Raw genomic sequence first — 22,097 nt, 5'->3', positions numbered from 1 at the left:
GCACAAACTCAGGGGGAGAAAGAGAAGAAGGATCTACCAGTCACCCCAATAATGAAGAAAATGATGAAGACACAAGTCAACAAACTCACACAAGGAAGTGGGATAAAAGTCACTCCAGAGAAGCAATTATTGGTGATCCTACTGCTGGTGTGAGGACTAGAAGTGCAACTGCTAATGAGTGCCTACATGCATGTTTTTTGTCCCAAGTAGAGCCTAAGAAAATTGATGAAGCTCTATTGGATCTTGACTGGATATCTGCCATGCAGGAAGAGCTGAATCAGTTTGAAAGAAGCAAAGTCTGGAAGTTAGTTCCTGCACCAAAGAACATAAGCATTATTGGAACAAAATGGGTGTCAGGAACAAAATAGATGAAAATGGTATAGTAACCAGAAACAAAGCAAGGTTGGTTGCCAAAGGCTATTCACAAGAAGAAGGAATTGATTATGATGAAACTTTTGCTCTTGTTGCAAGACTTGAAGTTATACGAATTTTTCTAGCAGTTGCTGCACATTCAAATTTTAAAGTGTATCAAATGGATGTCAAAAGTGTCTTTCTGAATGGTGAGCTAGAAGAGGAAGTTTATGTGCAACAACCTCCTGGCTTTGAGGATCCAAAATTTCCAAATTTTGTGTATAAGTTACTCAAGGCTCTATATGGACTAAAACAGGCACCTAGAGCTTGGTATGACACACTATCAAATTTCCTATTGAAGCATGGTTTTACTAGAGGAACCATAGATAAGACTCTCGTCTACAAGAAACATTGTGAAGATATGATCCTAGTTCAGATCTATGTGGATGATATCATCTTTGGTTCTACTAATGAGAAGTTGTGCTAAAGATTCTCCAAGCTTATGCAAAGTGAATATGAAATGAGTATGATGGGGGAACTAAGTTACTTCCTTGGACTTCAAGTCAACCAAAGAAGTGATGGTATCTACATCAGTCAAACCAAATATGTCAAGGATCTTTTGAAAAAGTTTGGAATGGTTGATTGTTTACCTGCATCTACACTTATATCTACTGCAACAAAGTTGGATGAGGATAAAAAGGGCAAGAGTGTAGATATCTCAAGCTACAGAGGGATGATTGGATCATTGTTTTACTTAACAGCAAGTAGACCAGACATCATGTTTGCAACATGTCTATGTGCAAGATTTCAAGCCAATAAAAAAGAATCACATTTGATGGCTGTAAAGAGAATTTTCAGATACTTGAAGGGGACTCCTAACTTAGGATTATGGTATCCTAAGGGAACTGGTTTTGAAGCTGTTGGCTACACAGATGTAGATTTTTCTGGATGCAGGGTTGACAGAAAGAGTACCAGTCGAAGCTGTTAATTTCTTGGACAAATACTTGTATCTTGGTACAGCAAGAAACAACAATCGGTATCAACTTCTACAGCTGAAGCTGAATACATAGCTGCAGGAAGTTGCTGTGCTCAAGTGCTTTGGATTAGAAATCAGCTAATGGATTATGGCCTAGTGTTACACAAAATTCCTATCATGTGTGACAATACTAGTGCTATATCTATAGTATCTAATCCAGTAAATCATTCTAGGACAAAGCACATTGATGTGAGGTACCATTTTATTAGAGAACATGCTACTAATGGTACGATTGAGCTCATTTTTGTACCAACAGAAAAATAACTAGCTGACATTTTTACTAAACCCTTGGATGAAGCAACATTCACTAGACTTGTAAGTGAAATTGGAATGCTTAATTCTTCATCCTAAGGCAAGAACTCAGCTAATGTTTTGCAGCAGATTAATCTCCAGTAATTCAAAATTAATTTGATTATAAATATTTCAGAAATCTCTGCATATTTGTTTTTCAATTCAATTAACTTGGAATTTCTCAAATTCTGTGTAAACTGCTTAGTTGTTAATTTATATCCTTAATATGTAAAATTAACACAAGGCAGAATTACAATAATCAAAAGTATTTAGAAAGCTGAGTTCTCGATAAGTATAAAATTGACTTCTCGACAAGTCATTTTAGGACTTCTCGAGTGAGTCCTCGATGAGTCAATTTACTGACCTCTTGAGTGACTTCTCGATAGGTTTAAAATGACTTATCGATAAGTCCTTGTAGAGTTCTCTAACTGTGTTCATTCACAAAGTTCTCTACAAGTACAATTCTTGACTTATCAATAACTCAGAAATGAGATAATTTAAATTGATAAATTATTTTGGTAAACTACTTTTGGAAAATTTATTCTAATTTTACTTTGAATTTATTTAAATAAAAGTTAGAATTAATTCATCCACTTTTTGGACAAACTGGGTATTTATTTGACATTTCGATGAGTCATGTTTGAGTTCTCTATAAGAGTAATTTAAAATGACTTCTCGATATGTACTTCACTTATCTAAATGACTTCTCGATAGACAACTCCAAATGTCTATTTTTGAGTTCTCGACAAGTCATCTACTTTTACTATAAATACACAGACTTCTCGATTACTTTAACTTGGAATTTCTCGAAATTCTAAGCAAGCTGAATATTTATTGACTCATATTCTAACTATATGAAGTTAATAAATAACAGATCAAAAGAAGCATAAAGTATGAAAAACTGAAATAATTTAATTCATAAATTATGTTCAGCAACATACTTTTGACATACTTTGTCTATACTTACTCTGACTTATTGACACATTTATGTGCTTATATTTTTTTTTAGTCTAATGTAGGTAGACTAGTAAATTATATGTGATGTTTTGAGAATGTTGACAGTGGTTAAATTTATTTGACTGTATGCTGATAGGAGGAGTTACTTTTTGTGTAGGGAGTACTTGTTTATTTGCATGGGGAATAGTCATCCTTTAAAGTGAACTAATATTCGAGTACTTGTATGGGGAATAGTAACTAGTCATTTCTAACTGTCAAGTATGCTTATGTGATTATTACTCTTATTATCCGGGCAACTCAAGAGTCTATTGGTTTCTATCTTTACTCCCTCTATAAATTAAAACGCTTCACTCTTTATCATTCATCACTACTCCTATTCTCAACAAACATCTAATTCCAAACTCACCTCCTGTTCATCTCTCTCTCTCTCAAATGGATGCCCCGGTCTTTTACAGACTTATTCATGGAGCTTACCAGCCTGTCCATCCTCTAGATGAAGACCAAATTTACTTAGATCCTTTCGGACTATATGTCCATCTCAGGGGGGTTGTTTGCATTCCCTTTGATATTCCACGAGAGATCTTTGATGAACTCTCGTGGGATGATCAACTCAGCATTCTTTTTTTGAGATGAAAGTCTCTCCGGAGCAAGAGAGATGTGCCATGGTAGCTAAGCAGCAATGCATTGCTGCTTTGGAGTTGCAAGAGAGGATCATCTCTCTTGCATACTCCATGTCCAGAGCTTACCAGCGCAGGGAAAGAAGGTTGGACGCTGAGAAGAAGAAGCCTAAATTAGAGTATTTAGGATTAGGATTTACTTGATGTAATCTGAATTTTAATGTACTCTGTGGTTAATATTAATGAAAATGCTCTTCTTCTCTATCAATTTATTTTTGTTGCTTGAATGTTTATGTCATGATTGCCTTGTGTTTACAAATTAATTGGTTATTAGTTTTCCTGTCATAATGCTTGCAACTGTATGTCTCAATGCTTATGCCTAATCAAAATAGATAAATATGTTCAATGCATTACAGGTTCAACACAATCCACTCAGACAACAACAGGAAATTCAAATTTTCGATCAACAGGTATTTGTGTTAACATGCAGCTAAAACATCTATAAACCATACTGTAGTTCTCCCAGATACAGCAACTCAAACACAAACTCAAACACAATTCCACTCATGTGACTCTCAAAAGAAACCTGTTTTACAAAAGGACAGCAATTTCATTATATTCTTTAGAGTGTTTTGTTGATTGAGAAGAGAAACCACCAAACATGGAAAATTTATCAGTCTACTGATTATTCCATGAGAATTCCTAATGCACCTTCGTGTGCAAAACAGTCTTCACAGACTGCAAGGTTTGGGGGTAGTACTCCTGAGGGGGAGCTATCTAAATCCTCTCCAATTCAATTGGAGGTCCCTAAAAAAGGAACAACTCCCCTCATAACTCTAGCACGAGCTACTTTAGCAGTCAAAGCTAGAAGTATAATTGCCTATGACAATGTCATGAGAAGGGCAAGTATAGCACATTTATGTGTCAGTATGTTACAAGGCATACAAGGGTTTGAGGCTGGTGTATATGATAGTAACCTAGTCAAATCCCCTCCAATTCAATTGGAGGTTCCCACTATAAGTGAGGAACAACATACTATCAAAACCACAGAGCACTCTGTGAGTCAAACTGTGACCCTAGTCACAGGTGTTCTAAATGATTCATTCACCTTACAACTTCAAGTTAATATTCTCTTTTCCGATGAAATGAATATGATTAGACCTATATGGATTACTCTAATCATATGATCACAGACAACTCTTCTCATCCCCCTCTTATTTCTGTAAGTCAAACACAACAGAGCCTTTCATGTGAAAATAGGAGAAAAGATTGAGAGAAAAACATAAAATAAGAGAGGAAGGATCCTTCCTGGCAAAAGGAGAGGTAGATGACTATATGGATTTAGAAATCCTTGTGAGGGAACTCTGACTCTCAAAAGTCATGAGACTAGTGCAATGAGAAGTAGTGAGGCTACTTATTCAAAAGAACAAAGAGCTTATGATTTTTTTTCTGACAAACTCTTTCTGCAAAAATAAGTGGAACCTCTATTCTATTTGATAAATTCATCTCCACAAATCTCACCGGAGCTTGAAGCTGCAGACAGTTTTCTAACTGGATAATGACAGTAGCTTGAATAATGTGCATCTAGCTGGATCTTTCTACCTGGAGATAATGTCAAAAAGGGGGAGAATATATCTAAATGCCTGCGAAAAGAGCTGATGGATGTTGCCAGATAATAAAATATTTTATTCTTCACAGGGGGAGAGAAGAATAAATCTAAATGCAACTCAACAAAAGAAGATAAGATGAGAAGATTGGTTTCTGCATTTAGTTAAAGTTTTAACATCATCAATCAGAACTTGTGCATAATTTCATAATGAACAAGTTGGGGGAGATTTTAATATATAATAGATGACGTCAAAGATTACTGGAGCTAACAATGTCATTAGCATCTCTAATCATATTATGAAGCAAATCAAATGGACACCTGATCTAAGTAGAAGATTAATGAACAGTTATTTTCAGTAATCAGTTAAGCTTGGGGTCAACCCTAAGTAAGTTGTATTGTTATCTAAATTTGTATTTTGTACTTGTAACACTTAAAGTCTGTAAAAATGCAAAGGAGCGGGCTGGAGTCTTTTTCCTAAAACAGTATCAAGCCTAAGGATTCTATCTGGAAGAAGATCAAGAAGATCATGCCTCAAAAGAATTTTGAAGAAGCTTGGAGTTGAATAAATCTATTTGGAGAAAAATACTCTAAGTCAAGATCTCTACAAGTCACAGATTTAATGTTATAGAGAAGTCATTCGAGAACTCCAGAGAGTACCGACGGATAAGCAATATCTCTCGATGGATGAGCAATATCTACTCGCCGGATGAGCAATATCTACTCAACAGATGAGCTATATATCTACTCGACGGATGAGCTATATATCTACTCGACGGATGAGCGATATCCACCGGGAGTGAAGAAGTCAGGAAAGCTACTCGAAAACTCAAGAAGATATAGACGAGCCAATTTTAAAGAACTGAAGATTGGAGATATCGACAAGTCATTCCTTCACTAGAGAACTCCGAGTTATCGATAAGTCATAGTGAGGATGTGAAGACTAGAGATCTCGACAAACTGAAGACCTCTACAAGTCAAACTCAATATGGAATGTTAGAGATCTCGATAAGCCTATGTACTTATCGAGATTTCAAGTGTTCTATTAATTCAAACTGGAGATCTCGAAGTACAGTCTCAAAGTACATAATTGCAGATCAGTTTAATATCCAAGATAAACAATCAACAAACAATCCAACAGCTGGATTGACAAGTCTACAAAAAGTAGCTTGAAGAGTGTGCAAGATCAATGGCAAAGATTAACTGATAGAGGAAGATTAAAGTAAACAAGGGATGCTAAAGATATGCTAAGTCAGAAATGGAAGATCTGCTTTTCTATAAATAGAAATGACAAGTGACAGTTTAGAAAAGCTAATAGCATGTTTATTATCCACTGTGTAAACCAGAAGTTAACTGAGTTATAAAGTTAACACTGGTCCTCTAGTTAGATGTAACAATTTAGATTAAATCTCTTGTATCACTCTCAAGGAGAAGCTGAGCTCCTTAACATCAAAGATCTTAGAAATTTTGTAGCAAAACAGTCCTAATTTTTAATATAAAAATTAAGTGAGTTTTGAAGATTTGTGTTCTTTATTTTATGCAAGTTTAAATTCTGCATGAACACTTTTCTATACAAGATTTAATTTACTTTTTTCAACCATTAACTTTCAAGAAAAGCCTATAATCAGAAAAACATATTCACCCCCCCCCCCTCTGTGTGTGATTCATTACCTAACATTTAAGGTAAATGATATTGAATCAAATATGTTATGTAAATTCACTAAAGTGACTAAAATTGAGAATAGTTATTAACAATGATGATAGTTAAATATTTCACATAAAGCGTTTTACTTTATAAAAGTAATGAAAATTTTAAAATTGGAACATGGGGAGGGAAACAACTAACATGATAGTATATATAAGGGATCTTAAACAGTTTAGACATGGTGGTTCACAACATACTAATATACAAAGTTTGGAACATAATATAGTATGATTAATAAATTATATTTTTGTACTAATATATTATAAAAATCACTAGAGAATGTTTGAATGTCTAATCTTAATTTTATAAAAAAAATATAAATTAAAATGTTAATATAATCCTAATGTTGTGCACGAGTATTATGTTAGTATATATCCAAATGAGTTAATACCTGATTCTCAATGATTAATAAACTATAATATTACACTATCCAAAAATTAGTTTTTTAATGTATGGATGCCTAACCGTAAATCTGATAATAAAATTCTATATGGATAAAAAATAGTTATAATCATATTGTCGTGCACGAGGATTAAGTTAGAATATCGAAGGGGGTTAATTATCTAAATCTCAATAATTAATAAATTATAATTTTATACTATCGGAAAATTAGTTTTTTTGGTGTATCAATATGCCTAATCCTCAATTTTATAATAAAATTCTCTATGAATAAAAATAATAATTATAAATCTGTTAGGAATATGTTGTAGTCTTGATGATAATTCACCAAAACACCTACGTAGATTTATTAAGTATATTTTCTAGCCATCAAAGGATAACCACAGCTGTCTATCCGTTGATGGACTAGCTTATATCAATAAGTATGTAGCACATTTTGTACACTAAAATAGTTAAGGGGTTTGGGAGTTTTAGTATTTTCTAAGTCATGTTGACTACTAGCAAGATATACAAAATAGGTGGGTTAATTTTAAATATAAAATGCTTTGTAATTTTGTATAAGTGAATATCGAAGTGGGTTGATTATCTGAATCTCAATGATTAATAAATTATAATTTTATACTATCAAAAAATTAATTTTTTTGGTGTATCAATATGTCCCATCCTAAATTTGATAATAAAATTCTCTATGAATAAAAATAATGAATATATTTCTATTAGGAATATGTTGTAGTCTTGATGATAATTCACCAAAACACCTAAGTAGATTTATTAAGTGTCTTTTGTAGCCATCAACGGATAACCACAATTGTCCATCCATTGATGGAGTAGCTTATATCAATAAATATGTAGCACATTCTGTACACTAAAATAGCTAAGGAGTTTGGGAGTTTTAGTAGTTTTTAAGTCATGTTGACTACTAGCAAGATATATAAAATAGGTGGGTTAATTGTGAATATAAAATGCCTTGTAATTTTGTATAAATGAAAGAGTATCAACTGCTATGGAAACAACTTCAACCAGTAATCTACAAAGCTTAAATAGATGACTTTACAAGCTTTAATGTATAACTCATATGCCCTCAATGGATAAGCCAGTCAAGCCTTCAATAGATAACATATAAAGCTGTCAACGAATATTTTCAAGAAAGGTTCAACGGATGACACCATTACAGTGTCAATTGATAACATCATAGAAGCTTCAACGGATAATTAACAAGATAGTAGTTGAAAAGGACTTGACAGAAGCTGACAGAGTCACATGGGTTGATAGTGCACAAAAGGAAGTGGTAGCCTGATTGCAGGTGTTAGAAGAAAATGAAGCATTTCCATTTCCATGCAAGACAAGCTCGTTCAAAGATACTGTATCTAACTTGGATTGCATTGACAGCAAAATGAAGAAATATGTGAATTGGACATAGTTGATAAGAATATTATTTATCTTATTACACATGTAACTTGGTTATATATAAACCGTGTAGCAAGTATTTTAAATGTTAAGAATTACAAGATTTAGAACAATGGGAACAAGCAAGTTGTATTTTTAGTCTCTCAAGTTCTAAGTTGTACAATACTTATAAGCAGGTGTGTACATTCTTGCATCACATAGATTTTCTCAATATATACATCTCTGGTGGAAATACAAATCCACCAGAAAGTTTTTAAACTTGTGTTTATTTACTTTGTGTTATTTGAATACTTTCAAAGTCTTATTTGCATTCTTGCATATTCAAACACAATTTTATATTTAAGAAAGAATTTTTTTCAAAAAAGAAAAAAAAACCAAAATTCCATTCAAACCCCCTTCTGTAATTCTGTTGTTATATTGTTAGGGAATTACAATTGGTATTATAGCACGCTCTTGTTGGATTTTAAACGCAGCGGGGTCATGGTAAAACACTTTTACACATACAAAATCCAAATAAAAGCATATAAATCGTGAATAAAAATTCGAGGGATCGAATCTAACCTTTTAAAATAATTCGGAGACAACGATCAGAGATCCTTAGCAGTTGCTCCTCAAGTGTGAAGCACTCCACCGGTATCCACCAAGAAAACGATGTTAAGGAGGAGGAAGGAGGTGGAGAGAATTGGGTTTTCCAAACTTTTTGGGTTTTCGGGTTCGATGTGGGTTGGAATAAAATAGGGTCTATAATAGTGTATTTATAGGCAAAATTTTCAGCTGAAATTTTCCCATAAATAATATTATTATTATCCCATTTATTATTCTCATTAATAATTAAAACACCTTTTAATTATTAATCCTTTTTCTAAACACTTTAGAAATAATTCTCTCTCTTGATTTAATTTCCAAAAATTAAATCCTTTGATTAATAATATTAAGAACTTTTCTTAATTAATTTATAATCAATTAAATCTCATTTAATCAATTATTAAATTTGCCAATTAATTATTTATTTCATAAATAAATAATTATCAGCCATTATTAATTAATTCCTCCACCATTAAATCATTCTCTTTTATGGTGTGACCCTGTAGGTTCAATATTAAGCCGGTAGTAGAAATAAATAATAATAAAACTATTTTATCATTATTTATATAAATTCTCTAATTTATTAAATATGATTAATTAATTAATCACATTTATTCTACATCGTGAGGGATACTTCTCAGCATATCGCGACTATCCGGATAATATGAATTCACTGCTTAGAATACCAAGAACCTATTCAGTGAATAGTTACCGTACAATAAACTCCTTCTACCCTACAATGTCCCGATTAAATACAAGGCATGGATCTCGTGTCAAGCCTATCTAATTCAATCACTTTGCTTACCATTTACTATGCGTAGTTCTATGCAAATTAGAAACTCCTTTCTAATTTCATTTACTCTGGCCAGAGATTCCTGAACTAGCATAAGTGGATCAGCCTTGAACATTCGTTTCCTTCACTGGAAGGGGTAGATCCTTTATTGATCATACACTATCTTCATGTATAAATTCCTATACCCAGAAGAGCCCTAATAATTGTCCCTGGAGACTAAGAACTAAACCAAAGCATAGTTCAGTGTACACAAGATGACTATGATGACCTCAAGTCTAAGGATACTTGTACAACTATCACTATGTGAACAACTGCTGACACGTGAGTGAACTCCATCAGTTGTTCAGCTGTGCGAGTCATGTTCAGTGAACTTATTCCATAATAAGCACCTACATACTAGCTATAGTGTCACCACACAAATGTCTATGAGAACAGACATCCTTCATAATGAAGCAAGCATAGTATATACCGATCTTTGCGGATTATTAATTACCAGTTAGTAATCCTATAACCAGGAACTATTTAAGTTTAGAGTTATCATCTTTTTAGGTCTCACTATTATGATCTCATCATAATCCTTAAAAAGCTTTACTCTAAACTATGGTATATCTTATTTAAACACTTAAATAGATAAAGCCCGTAATAAAAACAAAACAAGTCTTTATTAATATCAATGAAATCAAAACAGATTACATAAAAGTTATTCCTAAATCCTAATACATGATTGGACTTAGGACATATTCCTTTCAGCTCTTAACACACAAAGAGTTTAAAGATCAAAGCAATCAAACAACATGAGCAAGAAGGAAGTTGGAGTAAAGATTCCAATTCCAGACAAAGACAACTATCATCACTGGAAAGTGAAGATGCGCCTGTATCTACTCTCTCAAGATAAAAGTTATGTCAACTGCATAGAGAATGGCCTCATGTTCCTCGCAGGGCTGCAACAGAAGCTGGTAAATCTACTGGCAATGAGCAAACAGTTCTAAAACCCAAATCAGAATGGACAGAGGAAGATATTGAAGCAGTTCACAAAGATAAAAAGGTCATGAATATTTTATTCAATGGTCTTGATCCAGACATGTTTGACAATGTCATAAGTTGTAAAACTGCTAAGGAAATTTGGGAAATTCAAGTGCTATGTGAGGATACTGAGCAAGTCAGAGAAAACAAGATGTAGCTTCTAATAGAAAAATAGAGCACTTCCACTTGGAAGATGGTGAGTCACTGAATGACACTTTCTGTAGATTTCAGAAGCTGTTAAATGAACTGAAGTTGAATGGAAGATCTACCAAACCAAGTATTCCAACCTAAAATTCTTAAGGTCCCTACCAAAGCAATGGAAACCAATGACGGTCTCACTTAGAAATTCACAAGAGTATAAAGACTTTACTCTTGAGTGACTATATGGTATTTTAAAGACCAATGAGCTTGAGCTGGAATAGGATGAGCTGATATGTTAGGCCCTTAATCAACTGTAGAGGGGGGTGAATGCAGTTAATATAATCAATTCGACAAAGTTTAACAAAATCAACAATTTTTATATTAACTGATAAAAACTTATTACAAATGTTCTCTCTCGAAAGGATGAACAAATATCCTTGAGAGCTGCTAGGTTATGCGAAAGATATAAAAATGTCGCAATGTTTATAGCATGAACCTAATTTGTGCTTTATATAGAGCACAACTAATAATGTATAAGGAATCTTATTCTATCAACAACAAGGAAACCTATATAATTGCTTCTGAGATAAAGTCCTTCACCGCCTTGAGTTCATGTTTCCTTTTCCTTCTCAAAGATCAACTGATGTGACAAATACTGATTTCATAATCCATTGACATCATCATCTGCCGATATCATTATTCGTCGATTATCAACATCCGTCGATGTCATCATCATCCATCGATGTAGTCATCATCCATTGATGTAGCCATCATCCGTTGAAGTAATCATCATCCATCGATGTAATCATCATCCATCGATGCTTCTTATATTTTCTACTTGATATCATCAATTGATCCTAACAATCTCCCCCAACTTGTTCATTATGGAAATATGGACAAGTTCCAATTGATGATGTCAAAACTATCTAAATGCAGGAATCAAGTATGCATATTCAATCTTGCTTCAGTGAATATCAGACTTTACTCTTCATCCTGAACTACTTCTTTAACTTGAGCAATATCGGAGGTTAATTCTAGTTCTTCAGCTCAAAATGCTTCAATAATCTTCTTTCTTCTTCTTTCCAACAGCTTTGGCTTTAGACTTTGAAAACTTTGACTTCTCTCCTATCTTTTCCTCTAAGCTTCATGTCAGCAGTTACTGTAACTTGTGATATGAGATCTTCTGCCTGAATGATTTCCCTCATAACTACACTTTTGGTTGGTCTGTAATAACCCCAAAATTTTGAACTTTTTTGTAACCCTTATGAATAGTGTTTTTGCTGATATTGCTGAATAAGAAAACTTTTCATGCCACACTATATAGGGGTTCTTTTATTGTTATTCTGAGATCTTAATAGCACTCTATATGATATATAAGTGTATGTAAAGATCGTCAGAATCCAAATTCAAACACTTTGATTTTTCCCGAAAATCCACCAGATACCGAAAGAATTGAGTATAAGGTAACAGGATAAAAAGGATTTAAATTCAAGGATTATAATAGAGGATCATAAAAGGAATATAATGTATTGAGAAAGGTTAAGGAAACCCAAGTAATAAGATCCCGGGTATGATCCCTCAAACGATAAACGAAAACGAAAGTTAAGCGAACCGTATAACAGATCAGCGGTCATTAGCCAAGTAATTAGAAGCTAATCAAAGAGGTTAGTGAGGATGATGTCATCAACCCAACAAGAAGAGGACAAGTTTGGGAGGATGACATAACATGATGACCTAAGCATGACCAAAGAAAAGGGTGTTGTTGGTTGATTGTGAACCATACAAAATTCACCATGGTTAAAAGTAATAAATCAAAACAAAAGCAAGCAACCAAGCAAAACAAATCACAAAATCACAAAAACACAAAGTTGACTTCATTTTCTTCAAGAAAGCTCTCGACCTTTCTCTTTTTTTCAAGAAGAAAAATCCAAAACCCAAGATCCAAGCCTTGTTAATTAGTGAGGTAATTATCTAATACTCCTTATGCATAGATATAGCTATCCTATAAGTTTGAGCTTCAAATTCCTTCACAATATCTTCCTAAAATTCATGGAAAAAGAGGGTGAATAGTGTTTTTCAAGAACTTAAAATTTTGTTCTTGAGTTTTTGTTTAGATTAAGCTTGGGTAAGGGCTTTCAAGGGTGATTCCAAGCTAATTAGTTACTCCCACTCACAAGGAAGGTATAATCTTTAACCTATCTTTGTTATTGAATGTTAAGAGCTTAATATGAGTATTATAGTTCATAAGAGGCTTGATTGTTGTGTATGTAGAGATTAGTTGGTTTTGTGATTTTTGGGAGTTGTAAATCTTGGTTATTAGTTAAAGAACTTAAGAATAGTTTTAGTTCATGTTTGAGATTAATATAAATTGGAAAAACTTGAGGTGTTGGAGCTGTTGTAGTGAGGTATTATAACACCCTCCAAATCCGGGGTATAGATTTGGGGCATTATTAACAACAATTACCAACTATACCTGCACAAGCGGAATATAAATATAATAATTACCCCGAACTATCACTACTCAGGATCTTTTAAGGTTTGAGTTTGAAAAACAAGAATCATGCACTACACTTTATTACAAACCCAACTAAATAAAACCTGTCTCAAGAACTCTCTTTATTACAAAACTTTATTCTATCTACAGTTTCCCTACATAATCTTTTATTCAAACTACACAAAACTTTTATTCAACCCAACATTACTACTTATCCTGCTACACCTGATCTGGCACTTCAAAACTCTCTTCGGGAATAGGAAGGAACACTCTTGGTATAAGAGGGTCCCGCTGCTTGACTCGCTTCTTGACTACGCGGGTCCTGATGGGTTTCATTCTCTACCTTAACTGTAAAACAATAGGAGTGACAATAAAAGAAATGAGCCAAAATTGCTCAACAAGCCTGCAAAAGTATATATATATGGTATAGAGAAAGAGAAATAAGAGAAACAATAAGCTGTTGGTTGTAACAACCATCTGTATCTGTATATGATAATAATTTGCCAATGATGGCGAGTGCCAAATGAACAAGACTGGAAACAAGAACCAACATATGCACTATAATCCGCTGATCAGTCAGAATATAGTGCGAATCTATACCCAACTGCATAGACCCAACCAACATTAGGAGTACTCAGGCAACTATGGCCTATTAATTAATGACCTGGGTAAAACCCAGCTCGTAAAGTAACCATCCAGTCCAAGGCTTAGCATCCGGAATAATCGGAATGCTATTGATATATCCTAACACCAGGATATACCAGACTATATGTAACAAGGGTAAAGGAATTGAAATATGAACAAGAATTCCATAAATTGGGTAAATCAAGAATTTAAATGAAATGGAACAAGTGATATAAATGGGTAACAGTGTATATGAACAATAATTATCAAAGAGAATTGATACGATAGAAAGGAATTATAAATCACTATTCTGAATTTAGAATAGGGGAAAAACTTGCATAATATAATTCGAAATGAACATCACTTGAACGATAAGTGAAGTTAGGGGTACTTGCCTTTCGTGTACTTAACCTGGTTTAACTCACTGCCTTCTGACTCTAGCTTGTTCTGCCTTGCTAACACTGAACAAATCATGGAAAGATAGGTGTTTAGATAATTTACTACATACGTGTATCTTGAATTGATATCACGCAGCCTTATCAGTCTACCCATGCGTTTCTATCTGACTCGCATATATATATATCTACATATATTTACACAACACATTTATACACATAATCACATATAACACGTAACACGTAAAGCACATAATTAATTTCTAGATTTATAATTATTTTTAGAATCAATTCTAGACTTATACCTGCATTACTAGTCGTATCTGATTTTATTATAATTTTTCGGGATTTATTCGGCTCAATTATATCCCTACTAGGACCTTCGAACTATCAATTATCACCAATCACTCTTTTTCAGAAGAAATTATAACCTACAATTATTTTTATTGGATTCGTCTCATTTTTCTGAGTCTAGGGGTTTTCGTTTCACTCAAATCGGACTAACGGTTAAATTGTTATGAATTAAACACTGATAATTCAATTTATTATTCATTATAAATAATTATTACAACCTTTTAAATCCTAAAATAATTTTTACATAATTATTTAAGAAAAAAAACAAAGTCAAAAATAATTTTTTTATAATTTTTGGAGTTAAAATGAAGAAGTTACGATTTATTGAAAATTATGTGATTAATTATTGAAATAATTAATCACTTAATAAATAAATAACTAATAAATAATTAATAGATGATTATTTACTAATTTAAAATAATTAATCCCTAATTATTAGGATTAATCACAATTTATTATAATATTTATAACTTATCGATATTTATTCGATTAGATCGATTATTTACAATTAATCAATCAACTTAATTAACTGATACGCTATTTATCGAATAGCTACGAATTATTCGAATTATAGATCACTTAACGATTAATCACTCGTATCCTCACGAGCCACTCGCAACTCCCGCATAATTATCGATCTATTAGATTATTATTGAAACTCGTACGATTCGTTAATTAATTAATTACGGATATCTAATTATACGATACGAATGATTATTACAATATTATTCAAATAACTAACACTCGAATAATAATTCAATTATCGAATCATTACTCGTACTATTAACTAATTATTAGATTATTAATCACATTACTTAATTATTTCTAATCCTTATTTACTAATTAATTACCTAATTATTAATTAATTACCCAATTATTAATTAATTAGATAATTAATAAATAATTAGATAAATAATTAAATAATTGATTAAATAAATAAATTCGAATTTATAATTTAATAAAATAAATCAGAAATTATAAATACTATTTTTCAGAATATAAAACTAAATTTTAATTAATTTCTAGAATTATTAAAACTGATTTTTAATTACTAAAATATAAATAAATAATTAATTTATTCAGAAACACAAAAACAGGAACAGGGGTTGGACTTTTAGGATCAAACCCGGGTCGTTTCCGGGTTGCAAACCGGGTCGAACCCGGGTCGCGAAGAACAGCCCACCGGCGTCGTTCCGGTGGGTTTTTCCGGCGAGTAAAAACGACAATCGAACGTTGCTTTCCATCCCGTTTCTCTGCGTGATCGTTCCTGGCCACCATATCAACCTCCTCCCACCTTCCTTCTTCTCCATTCGTCGACACCGTCATCGGAAAAACGAAGAACACCACCGTGGCGGCGGTTCTCCGACGAGGACGAAATCGACTCCAAAACCGACGAAACCGGTGCCGTTCAACTGTAAACTCGACGATCTAATCAACCCAATCAACAGAATCAACAAACAACAACTAGAAATTCAAACCCGAATTCGCAATTAAAACCCGAAAATACAAATTTAAATTCGATCCATCAAACATTAAAAACGATTGCATAATCGAAAACTACAATCAATCAGCTTCAAAACGGATACTTACATGACTGATTTGGTTAACAAAATCACGATCAAAATTGGCTTTGATTCCAAGAACTCCAAGAACCCTAATCCCCCTTTCTGAATTTTCTGAATTATTTTCTGATTTTTTTTATAATTAATTAATAGATAATTACTGAAAAATCAGATATTTATACTATGTAAAATAATACCCCTAAATAAAATTAAGGGGCTAATTACACTCCTAATAAAAATATTTGACCCCAATTTTTATAATTTTTGGGTATTAATAATTAATTTTTAAATATCCAATAAATACAAAATAAATGTTAAAAATTCCCAAAAATTGTGAAAAATACAAAAATACAAAGAAAAATGATATATGATAATTTCATGATCATATAAAAATAAAAATGTGATTTTTGTGGGGCTTTTGGTACCCGAAGGGGTCCGGAAAAGTCGTTTTTCGCGAAAAAGGTCAATTGGTAAAACGTCTAGGGGTTCAGAATAGCAATACGGTACAGGGCATTTTTAATAAAACAGAGCCAATGATTTTGTTTGAAATATGGGCTTTTAAAATACTGTTTGAGCTGTACGGGTTTTGATATAAAATATATAACTCGGGATAAAACACTCAATAATATCCAAAACATGTTCCGATCAAAACAGACAACACGTAGCACATAACAATTAGGGTTTAATGCCTCAACACAGTTAATCACATAATAATACACATAATTTATTATTATTATAATATAATGCAAGCGTAATTCCTCAGTCGTTACATTCTCCCCCCCTTAACAAGATTCTGTCCTCAGAATCTAATTATACAAATAACTGAGGATACTTTTCTAACATTTCACTCTCAAGCTCCCAGGTTGATTCTTCAACCACTGGGTTTCTCCATAAAACTCTCACTAATGACACAGACTTATTTCTTAATACTCTCTCTTGCCTATCTAGAATTCTTATTGGCTGTTCTACATATGACAAATCTGCCTGAAGTTCTACTGGTTCATACTCTATTACATGCCTTGTATCAGGATTATACTTCTTAAGCATAGATACATGAAATACGTTGTGAATGTGCTGCATATGGGGTGGTAGAGCTAACTCGTACGCAACCTTCCCAATTTTCTTCAAAATCTCAAATGGTCCAACGTATCGTGGCTTCAATTTCCCTTTATTGCCAAATCTGGTCAATCCTTTCCATGGCGATATTTTGAGCAATACGTGTTCTCCTTCCTGATAGTCCATATCCTTCCTGGCTTGGTTTGCATATCTGCTTTGTCTGTTTTGTGCTGCCTCGATTCGTTTTCGAATAAGATCAATCTTTTCTTTTGTCTGCTGAATTAATTCTGGACCCAAAATCTTGCGTTCTCCAACTTCATCCCAGTACACGGGTGATCTGCATTTCCTCCCATATAATGCTTCATACGGTGGCATTCCAATACTGGCGTGATAGCTATTATTATAAGAAAATTCCACTAGGGGTAAATGTTCATCCCAACTGCCTTCAAAATCGATCGCACAAACTCGTAACATGTCTTCAATGGTTTGAATTGTCCTTTCACTTTGGCCGTCAGTTTGCGGATGATAAGCTGTACTCATATTCAACTTCGTTCCTAGACATTCTTGAAATTGCCTCCAAAATCTTGAATTGAAACGAGGATCTCGATCCGATACAATTGATACTGGTACTCCATGACGCATCACAATTTCTTTGAGATACATGTGCACTAATTTGTCGAGTGAAAATCTTTCATTAATTGGTAGAAAATGTGCCGACTTCGTAAGTCTGTCAATGATAACCCATATCGCATCATGATTTGCCCTAGTCTTCGGTAGACCTACCACAAAATCCATCGCTAGATGTTCCCATTTCCATTCCGGAATGTCTAATGGTTGCAATAATCCACTCGGACGTTGGTGTTCTGCTTTAACTCGCTGGCATGTGTAGCATTTACTCACCCATTCTGCTATCTCCTTCTTCATATTCGGCCACCAAAAGTTTTCTTTCAAATCGCGATACATTTTCGTGCTTCCTGGATGAATGGAATACTTCGAATTGTGCACATCTCGCATAACTTCTTCTTTTAATTCTGCTACATTAGGGATCCAGATTCTTGACGCAAAACGTAAAATTCCCTCATTATCTTTCTGAGTTGTAATCTCTTCTCCTGTTAAGTTGTCGTCTTGGCTCATCACTTCTTCTTGACAACGGCGAATCTTTTCTAGCAATTCTGGTTGGAAAGTCATAGCGTAGATAGTTTCTGCAGATTCATCGGGAATACGAATTTCGATTTCCAACTTGTCGAATTCCTTGGCCAATTCTTCGCACGAAGTTAACCGATTTAACCTTTCTTTTCTGCTTAGCGCATCCGCTACAACATTTGCTTTTCCTGGATGATAACTAATTGTAACATCGTAATCTTTAATCAATTCCAGCCATCGACGTTGTCGCATGTTCAGTTCCTTTTGCGTGAAGATATACTTCAGACTTTTATGATCCGTGTAGATTTCACATTTTTCACCGTACAGATAATGTCTCCAAAGCTTCAATGCAAAAACAATTGCTGCTAGTTCCAGATCATGCGTAGGATATTTCTGTTCATGGGGTTTAAGTTGTCTCGACGCATATGCAATGACATTACCATGTTGCATCAATACACATCCTAAACCACGATATGAAGCGTCACTGTAGATAACAAAATTTCCTTGCTCGTCTGGCAATACCAATACTGGTGCCGTCACCAACCGATTCTTTAACTCTTGAAAACTTTCTTCACACTTACTATTCCATTCAAACTTTTCACTTTGTCGAGTTAACTTGGTCAACGGTGTAGCTATCTTCGCAAAATCTTTGACAAATCTTCGATAATATCCTGCCAAACCTAAGAAACTTCGAACCTCGGTCGGCGTCTTTGGTCTTTCCCAATTCAACACGGCTTCAATCTTTGCTGGATCAACTTGAATGCCTTCTCTGCTGATGATGTGCCCTAAAAACTGCACTTCTTTCAACCAAAATTCGCACTTGGAAAATTTTGCATAAAGCTGCTCCTTCCATAATAATTCCAATGTCGTTCTTAAATGCGCTGCATGCTCTTCTTCCGTCTTTGAATAGATCAAGATGTCATCAATAAATATAATAATAAACTTATCCAAATACTTCTTGAATATTCGATTCATCAAATCCATAAACGCTGCAGGTGCATTCGTCAATCCAAAAGCCATCACAAGAAATTCATAGTGTCCGTACCTTGTTCTAAACGCTGTTTTTGGAATATCTTCGGCCTTGATCTTTAACTGATGATAGCCTGATCGTAGATCGATTTTCGAAAACCATGCTGCTTCTTTTAGTTGATCAAATAAATCATCAATGCGAGGTAAAGGATATTTATTCTTGATAGTTAACTTGTTCAGCTCACGATAATCGATACACAGTCGCATACTACCATCCTTCTTTTTCACGAACAATACTGGCGCACCCCATGGGGATACACTTGGCCTTATAATTCCTTTGTCAAGAAGTTCTTGCAACTGCTTTGCTAATTCCCTCATTTCAACAGGTGCCATTCTATATGGAGCTTTTGAAATTGGTTCAGTCCCTGGCGGCAAGTCAATAGTGAACTCGATTTCTCGATCTGGTGGAAGTCCTGGTAATTCGTCCGGAAAAACATCAAGAAATTCACAAACTACAGGAATATCTTTAATCTTTAAATCTCCCTTATCAACATCCCGTACATAAGCTAAATAAGCTTGACATCCTTGACGTAGCAATCTTCTCGTCTGCATTATTGATAGGAATCTCTGCTTTTGCTTCTCACCTTTAAATATTACCGTTTCCTTTTCTTCAGTTTGCAATTTCACTCTCTTATTCGCACAGTCAATTTGAGCATTATTACTAGACAGCCAATCCATTCCTAAAATAATATCAAACTCCCCTAACCTAAAAGGTATCAAATCAACTGAAAAATGACATTTCCCTATCTCAATATCACAGCTCGGACATACTCGATCTACTGCAACTTGATCATTATTTGCTAATTTTATGACTAACACTTCATCCAACCACTGAATCTCACAATCTATCTTAGAGATAAAAGCTTCAGAAATAAAAGATCTAGTAGCTCCTGAATCAATCAATACCAAAGCATTTACGGAATTTACAGGAAGTGTACCTGCAACCACATTCGGATTCTGTACCGCTTCCTTCATTGACATGTTGAAAGTCCTTGCTCTGGGCTGATTTTGCTGTGGTAGTGGAGGTGGAGGTAATGCTAAAATTCTTGGAATACTGGCAGCCATTGCAATTCCTCTGCAGTCTTTGGCGATATGTCCTTTTCTCCCACATTGAAAACAAGTAACTTCTGCCTTTCCCATTGGACATTCTCCAGAATAGTGTCCCCTTTGCTTGCACTTGAAACACGTAACATTTAGCTTGTTGCAAACTCCTGTATGCTTTCTACCACACGTTCTGCAATCAGGTATAGGCGGTCGAATAAGCCTTTGCTGAGTTGGGGCAGGTAGTCGATTACCCATCCTCTGGTTGTTTTGCTCTGGCCTTCTGAAATGTACTTTTCCCCGAGCTTGAAATCCTGGCCTTTTGTTGAAACGATTCTGAAAATTCCCTGGTCCTCTCTCTTTCTGAGCTGCTTCGCTTTCTCCTTCAATAATCATAGCTTTCTGAACAACAGCCGTATAAGTTGTCAATTCAAACACAGCTACCCTGCTACGAATCCATGGTTTTAATCCTTGCTGAAATCTCTTGGCCCGCTTCTCGTCCGTGTCCACCTGCTCTGGAACAAACCTTGCCAATTCAGTAAACTTGGTTTCATAATCCGCAACCGATAAGTTATCTTGTTTCAGCTCCAGGAACTTGATCTCCATCTGGTTCTTCATAAAACGAGGAAAATATTTCTCCAAGAAAAGATCAGTGAATCTGTTCCAGTTCACCACACCTTCTTCCAAAGCTTTCTTTGATTCCCACCAGTAATTAGCTTCGCCTTTTAGGAAATAGCTAGCGAAATCTGTCTTCTGTTCTTCCTCGACCTTTGCCAACGAAAAAGCCTTTTCCATCTCTTTCAGCCAAGCTCTCGCTTTCGTAGGATCTGTGGAACCCATAAATTCCGGTGGCTTCACCGACTGAAATTGCTTGAAGGTAGTCGTAGGTGCTGCTGGTGGTATTGGATGTCCTGGATGAGCGGCTTGCTGTAACATCTGTTGCTGGAACTGCTGTTGCTGTTGCTGCATTTGTTGTTGCATCATCAACATCTGCTGTTGCATGAGATTAAACATCTGATCCATCTGTCTATTATTGTTTTGGCCCTCGGTGTTTCCATTCGATGAGTCGGGCTGCGCTTTTCTCTTAGGTGCCATTTTTCTGATAAATAAATAATGGACCTTATTTAATAACAGTATATTAAACATATATTAAAACAGTCGATTCAAGAAAATAACTTATTAAATAACTGAATAAATAAAACAGTATGATATGTTAAAAAAAAAAATTTTTTTTTTTTTTTTTTTTTTTTTACAACAAGATCGTAAATAAAACAACATTTGTAAATATGCAATGGTACTGAAATAAATGTAAATGCTTAAATGACTGGAAATAAAATAAAGAAAACGTGCAAAAGATTATCTCATATATATATATATAGGTAGAACACCAGCTACAGGTGTCAGTGCTTGATACAAAATCCTATGATATAACAGTCTACTGCTACTACTATCAGTCAGAGTCAGTAGCTACACTCATACAAACTGGTC

At 34.2% G+C, this 22,097-nt stretch overlaps 1 protein-coding gene across 1 annotated transcript in view; it reads right to left on the bottom strand.

Moving 5' to 3' along the window:
* LOC141690484 (uncharacterized) overlaps positions 1–22,097 on the bottom strand; it is an 86,758-nt gene that overhangs the window by 3,086 nt on the left and 61,575 nt on the right. The window contains exon 6 of the mRNA XM_074495282.1: positions 15,939–16,206. Coding sequence (XP_074351383.1) covers positions 15,939–16,206 — 268 coding nt within the window. The remainder of the gene's footprint in view (positions 1–15,938; positions 16,207–22,097) is intronic.

This window comes from Apium graveolens, chromosome 2 (assembly GCF_009905375.1).
Source record: "Apium graveolens cultivar Ventura chromosome 2, ASM990537v1, whole genome shotgun sequence".
NCBI lineage: Eukaryota > Viridiplantae > Streptophyta > Magnoliopsida > Apiales > Apiaceae > Apium > Apium graveolens.
This window is presented reverse-complemented; position numbering and strand designations above follow the sequence as displayed.